General features: G+C 47.5%; 2 protein-coding genes across 7 annotated transcripts in view; one reads left to right on the top strand and one right to left on the bottom strand.

Annotated features, from left to right (window-relative positions):
* MLLT1 (MLLT1 super elongation complex subunit) overlaps positions 1-5,568 on the top strand; it is a 93,673-nt gene extending 88,105 nt beyond the window's left edge. For 2 of the 3 annotated variants that reach the window (XM_078153969.1, XM_020971322.2), the window contains 3 exons: positions 703-774; positions 1,349-1,420; positions 2,079-5,568. In XM_078153969.1, coding sequence (XP_078010095.1) covers positions 703-774; positions 1,349-1,420; positions 2,079-2,207 — 273 coding nt within the window. In that variant the 3' untranslated portion in view covers positions 2,208-5,568. The remainder of the gene's footprint in view (positions 1-702; positions 775-1,348; positions 1,421-2,078) is intronic. The other variant, XM_078153968.1, reaches the window with a different exon arrangement.
* A 2,784-nt stretch (positions 5,569-8,352) lies between these two features.
* The window catches only part of LOC110197491 (long-chain-fatty-acid--CoA ligase ACSBG2-like), an 87,443-nt gene continuing 83,494 nt past the window's right edge, over positions 8,353-12,301 (bottom strand). Inside the window, exons 12-13 of one of the 4 annotated variants that reach the window (XM_078153971.1) lie at positions 10,886-11,132; positions 8,353-9,508 (exon numbers count right to left, since the gene is read on the bottom strand). In XM_078153971.1, the coding sequence (XP_078010097.1) occupies positions 9,489-9,508; positions 10,886-11,132 (267 nt within the window). In that variant the 3' untranslated portion in view covers positions 8,353-9,488. Of the gene's footprint in view, positions 9,509-10,881; positions 11,133-12,301 lie in introns of all 4 variants that reach the window. The other 3 variants (XM_020971468.2, XM_078153970.1, XM_078153972.1) reach the window with 3 other exon arrangements.

Here is a 12,301-nt window from a genome sequence, read left to right on the forward strand (position 1 = left end):
AAAATTGCACTAAGACTTTGAGAATATCTGTATCTGATCCTAGCGTTTCAGTATGTGGGGCAGGGGAGAGTACATAGTGACTTTATCAGACCTTTGCTTTAAGAAAATCACTTTAGGAACTGTGGGGAGGATCATTTGAAGTGTGGACAGACTTGAGTAAGGGAGACTAAGGGGATTGATTAATATTATGTTTACATAGCTTTAGTTAGTGTCCTATTGCTGCTGGATTCATTCAGCAGCAGTATTTCTTTGTAGCTTTCGTATGTGTCATTTTAGTGCGTTAACATTAATAGTGGCCTTGGGGTCAGGAGGACCTGAGTTCAAATGCAGCCTCAGACCCTACCTTTTGCTAGCTCTGTGACCCCAGGCAAGTCTTAACCCCAATTGCCTCCTCGCCAAAACAAAAAAAAAAACATTAATAGCGCATTAATATAATTATGTTCCTATAGGAACACAGTGTGTTGAGACATTCTCCAACCTTTGGATATATTACCTGAAACTTTTATTTCTTTTTTTTTTCCCCTGAGGCAATTTGGGTTAAGTGATTTGCCCAGGGTCACACAGCTAGTAAGTGTCATGTGTCTGAGGCCAGATTTGAACTCAGGTACTCCTGAATCCACGGCCAGTGCTCTATCCACTGCGCCACCTAGCTGCCCCTGAAACTTTTAATAAAGGTGAAATTTTCTTTTTAAAATCCTCTAGGCATCTGGAAGGAAGAGTCCAGAATCCTGCAGCAAACCAGAAAAAATTCTAAAGAAGGGAACATATGACAAGGTGAACTGGGATTGGGTCCGGGTCACATGGAAAATGTCATGAAAAAGGCCAGAGAGGTCAGGAATATCACCTGTCTAAACACTGCAAGGATGGCACAAAGATTCAGTGTTAGAGCTTTTCTTCTACTTCCCTGGGCTTTAAATGTCTCTCCTAGGTGAAGTTAGTCTTAGGGCCAGGATCTTCTGGCCTTCTCACTTTCCTTCACTGGCAGAATCATCAGTGGAGCTGACCCATTCAGGCTGTCACAGATTCCTGGCCCCAGAGCAGATTTCCAGAAGGGAGGACTTAGTTAACTTTGGGTGTCTGTACTCTGAAGCTACCTCTCCTGGGTTATTTAATGACTCCACTTGAACTCTTCAGTAGTGAATGTAGTCTCTATGCCTGAAATACCCAGATGTGAATCAGGAACCCTAAGTTACCTTCCTGCCTTGGGATAGCCCTACAGATAATTTCTTCTTAGTTTCATCACTCCTGCCCCTCAACCATCTCACAGAAGGAGGGAGTCAGGGAATGTGGGATAGAAGGGGACATAGCCTGGGTAAGTGCCTGAGTTCACCCAAGCCTTCCACTGCAGGCCTACACAGATGAGTTGGTGGAGCTTCACCGGCGGCTCATGGCCCTACGTGAACGCAATGTGCTGCAGCAGGTATCGGTCATTACCTTTCTCTATGGTCCCTTTGATCCAGATCCCTTAGGCACAGTGAGACTTCACCTGCAGGACCAGAGTCTGGCTATCAAGAAGAGGCAGACAGTGTTCCTGTGAGTGATGATTGGATCCTGGGATGACACACAAGGAGGCAACTTGGGCCCTCCTCTGCCCTAGAGATGTGGGGCAGTTCTAGTGGTCCCCTGAGGGCTAGCTGTATGCACCACATATTGGTTCCTCAGGTACATGTGCAGAGGGTAGGTTTTAGACTACAGGGCCTTAACCCCTCCAAAGGCACCTGAAGAACTAGACCTTACTGTGGGGAAGCCCTTGCCAACAAGGATTTCTTCACAGTCCCAAACATGAGCCCGTACTTGGGTTGCCCTTGCCTGCATGGTATTCCTAACTTATGTGCTTGGATGTGGGGACAAGACCAGTGTCCTCAGGTTCTTGGGCTGGCTCTCCGTGGCCAGGCTGTCTTCTCATCTAGCCCCAGGGGCTCTTGGCATTAAGCCTGTTTGCCCTTTCCCTCCCTGTCTCATGCCTCCCTCCTGGTTCTCTTGGTGATGCCTCTAGAGAACGGATGTCCTCTTGTGGCCTTGGCTCCCTCTTCCATCCAGCTTTCCCTAAGTAAGCTCCCCTGCCTCCTCTCTTTTAGATTGTCAACCTTATCGAGGAGACCGGACACTTTAATGTCACCAACACCACCTTTGACTTTGACCTTTTCTCTCTGGATGAGACCACCGTCCGCAAGCTGCAGAGTTACCTCGAGGCCGGGGCCACATGACATTGGGTCCAGATGGCGGGCGCCTTGGGAAACCGTCAGGCCAGTCTCCCAGTACCAGGAAATCAGTCCCCACAAGTAGACCTTACTCTCTCAATTCACCCGCAGCACTGCCTTAGCAAACAGCCACGCTCTCCGAACGCCCAGCTCAACAGGCCTCTTCCCTTAGCTACGGGAAGAGTCCTGGGCACAGGTCTGAGCAGAGTAAGAGGAGCCAAGCATCCCTCCCCGACAGAGAGTCATTGTGTTCGGTTTTACCTTGAAAACTGCTTTTGTGTCGAGAAACACATCGGGTCTCCTTTTGAGACGGGAAGAACTTGACTGGCACCACAGCAGACGGTTTCTTCACCTGACCTCACGACCAGCCCCCAGAGCGGCAGCTGCCTTTGCCCAGCTCTGGGGAGGTTGTTGATGTTGGGGGCCCATGGTTTGACAGTTGGGACTTCCTGAGCTGTCTGAGCCGGCTCCTGTGGAATAGAAACCCTGTTCCCCTCCCCCATCTTTTGGGCCTGCCCTATTTTCCCCTCCCTGAACAGTTTGGTACAAGTAAAATTCCCAGCCAGGTCTTGGGAAGGAATCAGTCTGGCTCTATGGCAAGGATGCCTTGTGTCTCAGCCATGAGTGGGGTGGCCATTCTCTGAGCCTCCCTTCTTCCAGTCTGCTTTAACTGTCCTAGGATTCCAAGCCTCTGTATGCTGTATATATTCTCTATATATTCTATATATGTATGTATGTATGTATGAGCGCCGAGTCGGGCTTCCGATTTCAGGGTGTTATGTTCCTGGTCCTTGTTCTGAATCACAATGGCACATGGGAGGAGGAAGGCAGTTACTAAGGTTTGACTCTAAAAATGGAAAAGGAGTTTTTGAATCACGTGGGGAGGCTTGACTTAGTTGCCATATCCAGAAGTCAGTCAGGGTGAGACTCCTTTGGCCAAAATGGGCACTGTTGTCCAGGCCATTTCTTCCTATCACCACTGCCTCACTCCTCCAAGCCCTTTCCCGAAAATACCAGCTTTTTGGCTCTGCCCAAGGAAACCAGAACAAGGGAACGTCATGGGGTGGATGCCGACCCACTCGGGCCACGTTTAAGGCCTGTCGGCTCAGCCCCAGTGAACACTAAGGAGCAGTGGTTTCTGCCCGAGGGAGGGAGCATTCTGACACCCAAGCACACACATGCCTGCCTAGTGAAACTAGCAGTGGTTTCTGAGCACTGACTCTGTTCAGTAGCAGGATACCGCGTGGTTTAAAGCTGTCTCCTGGATCTGGCTCATCTTCCCTTTTGTTTAGTACTCTTTGAACTTTGAAAATGGAGCTTTTGCCAAATAAGGTGGGAGAAAAGCAAAAGTTTGGATCAGGCCAAGCACCAGGATGGTCGGGGCACTTCTCCGCGCTTTCCCCTCTGCTCCAGGTAACACTCAGGCTCCAGGCAGCCGGACTCTTGTCTTCTACCCCATCCTGGTTTCCTCCCTCTCCATGCCCTTCCATTTGTCTGTCAGCTCTGGCGCAGCTGTTTATTCTGTGGTGATAGATAATGAGCATGTTAGCGTGGGGCCACCTGGATCCACTTCCTGTTCACTAGGGTCCCGTTGTGTACCACCTTCCCTCATCCCATCCCCCACCCTCACCCCTCTTCGTTTCTTTTAATGCCAAGATCTGGCCAGGTCAGTTCTTCCCCTGGCTTTGGCACAAGGTTAGATAGAAGCCCCGTAAGAACAACAGATCTCCCTACCAACTCAGCATTAGTCCCCTGGCCCAGCTCTCCTGAAAGCATGCACATCTCTTTCCTTCTTGCTGTAGAACAAACCCCACCCTGCCCTACCCCAGTCCTTGCACTTGTGTTTGAACTGTGAGAGCATTCAAATTTCTGTACTGGGAACAGCTGGGGAGAAGATGGAGTATTTGGGCCACCTAATGGTGCCCTTTCTTCAGTAGCACCTAAGAGACCACTCTCCCCACATACCTCACTCCATCCAGTTGCAGCCATGTCCTCACTATCAGCCAGTTGGACTGGGGTAGGACTTCCGGAAACAAGTCTTAGCTCTGGGGAGCCCCCTTGGGGCAGCACTCAAGTCTCTCCTTTCTCGGTGGCCTCTGGCACTTCCAGATGGCAACTTTCAGTAGAAAAGTCCCATCATTTGAGGCCCCCAAGGAAAATTATAATGGGTGCTTTTTGCAATCTGATCACCCTACAACCACCAGTTCTGTGCATCAGACCTCAAAAGAGAAGCCTCTCATCTCCTACTCCCACTCTCTGCCCTGATTGGTGGTGAGAGCCATATCTTTGGAGTATTAGAAGTATACACCATGTTTCCTGTACTCCACACTCATGGCAGACATGTCTGAGAGGCAGATTGCCTAGCATTCCCCTAATTGGCAGTTGCCTTGAAGCTTGCGCCTCCCCCCCCCCCCAAAGTGGACAAAATAAGCTGGCCTGAAGTATGCAGGCAGGGAGCCCAGTCGTAGCCAACAGCTGAGTTGCCAGTGACAACCTTATAACTGCCACAGTCGTGAGATATCTGTGGCATCAGGATTTCTTTTTTTTTAAGGGCCCTTGGGGGGTTCAAGGGCCATTGACTCCAGCCTGTGTTTATTCCTGATTCAGGAGCAGATTCCTTAAGCACTGGTTAGTCAGAAGGTTGGCTTCCCTCCAGGAGGCTTGGACACAAGGAATGAGGGAGGTGAGGGCAGGGACCCAGCCCTCAGTCCCTTTGTTCTTGCCAGGGGAATGCCTGCCAGATTGTTCTAACTTACTCTGCTGGATAATGTCCTGGATTCTTTTCCCTTACCCCACCCCTACCCTTAAGGGAAAAAAAAAAGTCCCTGTGCTTGTTAAGGTTTGTCAGGTGTCCCTTTGGATGTCAGCAGGCTGTGGGGGCCTCTCCATGCACTCGTGTTTCTACAGAAGCCCTGGAAGTGTTTCAGGAGCACCCCCCCCACCACACACACACCCCATACCTGCTGTGGGCCCCGCCCCTATTGGCGGGGACTCTGCAAAGACTTGAGGAGGCGAGAGGGACTTGCCTTTGCACTCCTTACAAACAGTATGTAAGTACATAAGCCTCAAACTGAGTGTTAATTCCTTGTATTCTGCTGTGTCTTTGAATGAACAAAAAATGCCGAAAGCAAAGGTATTAAATACCTTCTATCACAGGAGGGTTTTTAACAGAACATCTCTGGCACTGAACTAATTCACATGTTCTTCTGGCTGGAGACAGACTCCTGGATCAAAGAAATGAGGAGAATCATGTTTGTAATAAGTTACAGGATTGTTTCTGTCCTGGATTTTAAACATTTTTGTTAAATTGTGAAATTCCAGAGGAGTTTTATAGAAAACAGTGAAATAAAGTAAGATGGGAAAAGTCTGTAGACTGACAGTTTTGTTTTACTTTGAAGTATTCTGCTCCGCCATCTGAGGTCTGCCGCCGTGGTGGGGACTGCCCTCGAGGGGCATTGCAGTGGTTTACAGAAGGAACCAACGCATCCCCATGGGGGTAGCTTCCATAGCATCCTGATTGCAGAGCCATTGCTGAAGCTCCCAGGCTTCCTTTACATCCGTCCAGATCAGCTGGGGCTGGCCTTCCTTGTTGCTCACGCTCTCTTTGGAGGGCTATGACATGCAGTTGGATGGTGCCTTGAACAGAGCTGGTCTGTTTGCTGTACTAACCGTGTGACCTCAGACAAGTGGCTTCACATCCCCAAGCCTCGGTTTCATCGTATGCAAGATGTGCATAGTGCCCCAGCTGCTTCACAAAGTGGTTGTGAGGAAGATGCTTAGGAAACCCGAGTGCTAGCAAAGAGGGGTTGGGGGGGGGGCCTGGGGAAATGTCCAAAGGCAAGTCTTGGGTTACTGGTGTCAGAATCATCAGTCCTGACAAGGAGCAGGAAGAGTTTGGCCTCACCTTAGCTCATGAGACTGACCTTCACGTGGGAAGAAGGATCCAAGCTTGCTTCTCCTTCCCCCACAATCTTTACAAAGAGACTGTCCTCAAAGAATTTGTGAGCAGACTACTAGGAAGACCAGAAGCACTGCAATAAGAGGAATCGGGAAGGTCGGCATCATGAAAGAATCAGGACAAAAGCACAGAACGTGAGCTAGGAGAGATCTCAGAAGGCATCTACTCCAACGAGGTGATTCCCTCAGGAAACTGCCCAGTAAGTTGTCACTTGGCCTCTGCTTGAAGACTCCACTACCTCTCATTGCACTTCTGCACACTCTCGTTAAGGAGCGTTTTCCTTACATTCAAGCAAAATAATCTGTCTCTGCAGCTTTATGTAATAGTCGGTGTTCATCCACATGTTCGCTATCCATAAAGTAAGAAAAATAGCGGTCAGTAAGCACTGAGGGTGTTGTTTAAATGTATTGCTACAGTTCGCCAGCCCAGCTCTTTCCATCCTTGGGAGCACTTGACTCCGTAAGGACCAGGATGGACTTCCTCCACCTTCACCTTCATAGCCCGTGGCTTTAAAAAATCTAGGATTTTGTTAGTGTGCGTACTCCTTCCAGTTGTAGATCCTGTTCTCAGTGACTAGGCATTCCATCACTTTCTGAATGCACTTAGCTGTAGTCTTATCTAACTCAAAACCTTCCTATCTTGTCCACAAGGATAGCATGAGAAACTGTAATAGATGCTTGGAGAAAATTCAGGTGTTCTGTGTCTATAGAGTTCTCCTGACTTACCTGTCTTCTGACCCTGTTAAAATATCCTGGATAAGCTGATCTGGCCCCAAGGAAAAGGTAGTGAGATAAAGGTTGAGAGGATTTCATCTGCTTTGGAAGAAACCAGACTTTCCCATCACTCACTAGATAAAATAAAATGCTTTAAATAATCATAGATTTGGAATTGGGAGGGATCTTAAAGGCCCCCTTATTTTACAGATGAGGAAACTAAGGCTCGGAGACAAAAAGGGACTTATTCTGTACTGATTCCATTTCCAGGAATGGAAGCTAGCTCTTAAGCCCTCACAGGGACCACGAGGTTTGGAGTCCACACTGCCTGACTCCAGTCTCAGACCTGAGCAGAAAAGTGCTGTGGTCAGTTATTAATGTTTTGAGTCCTTAGTCATTACCTCATAGTCTGCCCCTTTGGGTCCTCCCCTTTTTGTTTTTGGGTTTTTTTGGGGGGGGAAGTGCCAGCTCAGGGAAGAGTCCCAGACTACTGATTCATGGGGGTCCTTGAGGGAAAGGTATTAAAATCATGTTGTTACATGTGCACAAAGTATCTCACACTTCACAGATGCATCGTTTTGTCAGTATGAATACTCTTCATCAGTACGTCACAGTGATTGAAATTTGCAAGGAGGTAGATTTTGGCTTTACAGATTAGGGAACAACTTCCTAATAAGAAGCGGTCCTGGATTTGCCCTCACTGGGGTCTTCAGGTATAGGTTAAATGACCGTTTGTTCACAGTTGCTCATTCAAATATGCATTGGGCTGGAAGGCTTCTGGAGTTCTGGGTTTGTGTAATTCTACAATTTGGGGGTATGGTGGACAGTCTTCAAGAGTTACAATGGCTGAAAAAAATTTATCGCCTGGGGCAAATTTATAATTAAAATGCATGGAAATGGGCATCTCCTCGTGTACTAGAACTTTGATTCATGAGACTTTTAAAAATCTGCTTAGTCCCAGAGTTGAGGGTAGCAAAAAAGCCACAAAGAAAATTAAGATGTCATTCAGGTTGGTCAACATCCTGCATTTGTGACTTCAGTCTCCACCCTTTAAAGTTTGCTCTATGGGGGCAATAAGTAGGTTAACATTCACTCCGCGTTTTTGTTCATTACTTTCATATGTTGTCTTGCATCTATGAAATGAGTCAGCAGGTAAATACAGGGGGTAAGAAAAGGTGCTTTCACCAAAATCATAAAAGTGGCAGGTATGACTAAAAGGAGATGGTCCAGAAGTGTAATGAGAGAGAAGCTCCCCCAAATATCAGAAACCCCAGAGAAAAGTGTGCAGTAGAGCAGGGTGTATCCTCTCAGGAGGATTTATGGAAAGACATACACCAGGATTACACAGGATGGGGGCACTTGAACCTGTCCGGATGGAGGGAGATCCCATGTGGATATCATTGTTCCTTTGAACGAGCAAGGTAAATGATCACCATTTCTTTGGTTATGGAGACCAAATATTGCCATCCTGGGCTAGGTCAAAACCAGGACAAAGGCTTCCCTGATCTGTGGGTGGTGGAATTTTATTTTAAAACCAGTTCAAGAGAAGGAGTTAAACACCGTGCCAAATTCAGGATGGTTACATTCTTCATGGAACCACGTGCAGGTGGTAAAAAAGGCAGCCTTCCATGGTCGGTGGCAACCTGGACACCCAGACTACAGAGCTAGATATAGAAACTGGCGATCATCATTTGATACTTTCTGGTGATGTGCGACCGTCGCATCTTCGAGGTCGACCTGAGGGAGAGAAGATAATGAGCCATCCCATCAAAGCTGAGGTCCCTCCGGCTTGGGTGCTGGGTCATTTAAAGACAGAAAGGGCAAAGATAAAAGTCCCTTATGGTGCACGCTCTCAAGCTTCTGGGGGTGAGAGAGAGACCAAGACACATAATCCTACCATATGAGGAGCTGGCTTAGGGGGAAAGAGTCCCAAGGAATTGGAATCAGAAGACCTATATTTGAATTCCAGCTCTTCATCTGAGTGATCTTAGGCACACCCTTTCCCTTCAGAGAATTTGGAGCTACGAGACCAAATCCACACCCCTCATTTTGCAGAGATGCAGACTAAGATGCAGAGGGAGAGAAACATTCCCTGTCACAGCCGAGGAATCTCTGAGCCAAGATTCCAAATCCAGGGCTCTTGCAACGTCTTTAAATCTCGGCTTTTCTATAAAATGGGGGCAATAATTCTTGCATCACCTTCCTCACCATTTTGTAAACTTGAAAGGACCAAAGAAGTATGGCCTCCTGCTGCTACTGTTCTAGTTGTGACGTCTGACTAAATCCTGGGACACCAGAGTGTCAGAGCAATCACCCCTGCAAGGGGACCCAAGAAGAATAGGACACCTAGGCAATCTCAACAGGCTGCTGCTAGTTACCAAGGACACCTGTATGTGGGAGGTAGCATCAGCAAGAATATGAATGAATCACAAGGGAGACAAGGTGGGCTGCGTACGTACCTCACTAGTGCAGCGGAAAAGGGGTAGCACAGGGGCAGAGCCAGCAGGGGCGCTGTTAGGTAGGGCACGGACAGACATTCCAGGAGCTAAGAAGGCATGGACAGGTTGTGAGCTGCACCAGTAGAGGGAATGCTCACATGGCTCTAAGTCAGATGTGTCAATGTTTGTGAAAACTCCCTGATGAGAAGGCAGAGATGCTGAAAATTGGTTGGTGTTTTATTTTTGCTCTATCTGTGCTTGAAAAGCCTTCAGAAGGATCGTAGATTACGTTATCCAAGCACCCTAGATTTTACAAAGCGCTGGGAGGGAAGGCAGTGCAAGTGTTACCCTACCTAGAGAGAGGGAATGCTCCATGTCATGCAGGCCTCCAGCCAAGGGGTGCTGGTTCCTAGCCCAGGGCTCTTTCAATTACATCCCATTATTTAAACCTAGGACCAGGTAAGATTTTCTTGAAGGACAGGACTAAACAGAGACTGACCTACGTAATTTTGCAAGAGTTGTATTCATAGAGTTATAGACCTGGAGCTCCCCCTCATTTTCCCTTTGATGAAACAGAGGCCCAGAGAATTTAAGTGACCTGCCCAATGTCCCATGAATAAGTGACAGGATTTGAACCCAGTCCTGACTTCAAGCCATCCGTTCCTCTTTCCATCACCCCTCCCTACATCACTACCTTTGTTGCCCATTTACCTGTCTGAACCCTGAGCTCTGACCAAATGGGTCCCTTACCATGTTCGCTGCCTACATGCCAGGCTCTTTTGCACCTTCCCCAAGTCCAGAGGACCTGTGTTTGAATCTTGGCTCTGTTGCTCACAGTGGGACTACAGGCAAACTCATTCCAACTCTGGACCTCAATTTGCTCGTTCATAAAAAGAAAGGCTTGGACTAAATGCTAAGGGCGCTTCTAACTGGGATGTGTATCCAGTGTACAGGGCACATCTGGAGGATTTTAAGGGGCCCAAGACCCCCAACATTACTAAGTAAAAAGCAAGGTAGGGAAGGACCAAGGGGTGGGTGTGCTAAAGCCAGCCTCCACAGTGAAATTTTCAATGGGAGCGTGTACATTTTGGGAATCTCAAATACTGCAACTTGGGGGATTTACTTGTTGTTTTCTTGGTTATCTAGACTTAAGTTGATGGAGAAAATATCAATAATGCCGATTAATCTTTAAGAATCAAGCTGCTCAGACTTTACCCAGAATTCCACTCTTCCTCACTGACCCAGTGCCTGTGGTCTGGAAGAAAGAGCCCAGAGGTCAGGAGGCAGAAACTCTTGCTCTGACAGTGATTTATTGAATATATTGTCAGTTTTTCTTCTTTCTGGCCTCAGTTTCCCCCAGAACTGTAAAGGGGGGGGTGGAGTGGGAGAACCGAAGATTCCTTCTAGCTCTGCGAGTCTTATATTCCAAGGACCCATTTGGCCCTGACAGTTTATATTCTAAGTTCCTTTCCAGCTCTAGCATGTGCATTCTAAGGTGCCTTCCAGCTCTGATATTCCAAGATCCTAAAGTTCCCCACTCAGGGTTTCCAGATGAAGGTCAGTAGCCCCACCTACCTAGTTCTCCACCCATAATTGAGAAGTCCTTCTCTAAGACTTTCCATTTGAGGATCTTGTGATTCTCATGTTCAGGTTGCTCGTTGATTGCATCAATGCCTTTCTGTATTATGGCATCAATGATGGGGTCTTGGTTATTCGTGATGTCTGTCACTTTGACTGACTTACTATTGTTCTTTCGGCAAAAATTGATGACTTCTTGCGTCAGCATGTTATGAGGCTCACCTGTGTCCGAACTGATCTCACACTGTGGGAGAAATCACCCAGATTCACTGGCAATAAATGCTTCCCCTCCCACACACCTCTCCCCCACCCCAATCATGACATGTCCCCATCCCTCACCTTGGATATGATGCCAAAGATTTGCCCTAAAGCCAAGGACTCCTCTGTCTGTAGATGGGTCAAAGTAACTAGCTAGGTTCCCCCCACCCCCACAAAGAAGCTGCTCCCCAAGAATCGCTTCTATTGAACTCACTGCCTACACTATTTCCCTGGTACTCAGCAAACTAGTTAGTCAGCAGGTATTTAATGAGTGCTTACTATGTGACAACTAGATTTTGGGCATACAATGAGGGGGAGATAACAGGCAAATGACTAGGTACAAAGAAGCTATAGACAGAATGAGCTGGAGAGATGTAACAGAGAAAAATCATTAGCATTAAGGGTGATTGGGAAAGGCTTCTTGGAGAAGGTGGGATTTTAGCCAAAAGAGATCAGGGAAGCCATGGAGTTAGGAGATGGATGGAGTGTCTTGTGTTCAATGTGCCAGATAGTGCCCTAGTTCTCTGGTGATACAAAAATAAAAGCAGTCCCTACCCTCAAGGAACTGGTCTATCAAGGGAAACCAATGTATATATACAAAGTATCACAAGAGCCTCAGTGTTGTTGTAAGCCATTAAAAAAAAAACACCCTACAAAACCTGCACTAAGACTTTTGGGATGCCCTGTATAAGTAAGTGGACCAGACCTGTGATTTCATTAGTATAGGTGAACCCCCAGTAAGGAAAATGCCTCTACCAATTCAGATCAGTGAACATCCCAGGATTACACAGCCAGCATGCATCAGAGGGGGATGGTGGCCACCAACGGGAGTCATCCTAACTCCAAGGCTGGTCTTTTCCCCTCTGCTGCCCAATGTGCCCTCTTGCAGGTGAAATAAGTAAATACAGTAAACACAAATTATGTAATTTCGAGGAGGGGCACTAGCAAATAGAAGCGTTAGTGGTCGGAAAGACCTGGTGTAGGAGGAGCTATTTGAACTGTGCTTTGAAAACATCTAGGGAGGGATTCTTTCTTTTGGTGTTTATCTGGTCTCTCAGGCTATAGAATGTAAGCCACCTGAGAGTATGGACTGAGTCTACGTTTCTTTGTAGCCCCTGAGCCCTCAGCACAGTAGAGGTAGTCACTGAATGCTGA

The sequence above is a fragment of the Phascolarctos cinereus genome, unplaced genomic scaffold (assembly GCF_003287225.1).
Source record: "Phascolarctos cinereus isolate Bilbo 61053 unplaced genomic scaffold, phaCin_HiC Scaffold_4;HRSCAF=312, whole genome shotgun sequence".
Classification (NCBI taxonomy): domain Eukaryota; kingdom Metazoa; phylum Chordata; class Mammalia; order Diprotodontia; family Phascolarctidae; genus Phascolarctos; species Phascolarctos cinereus.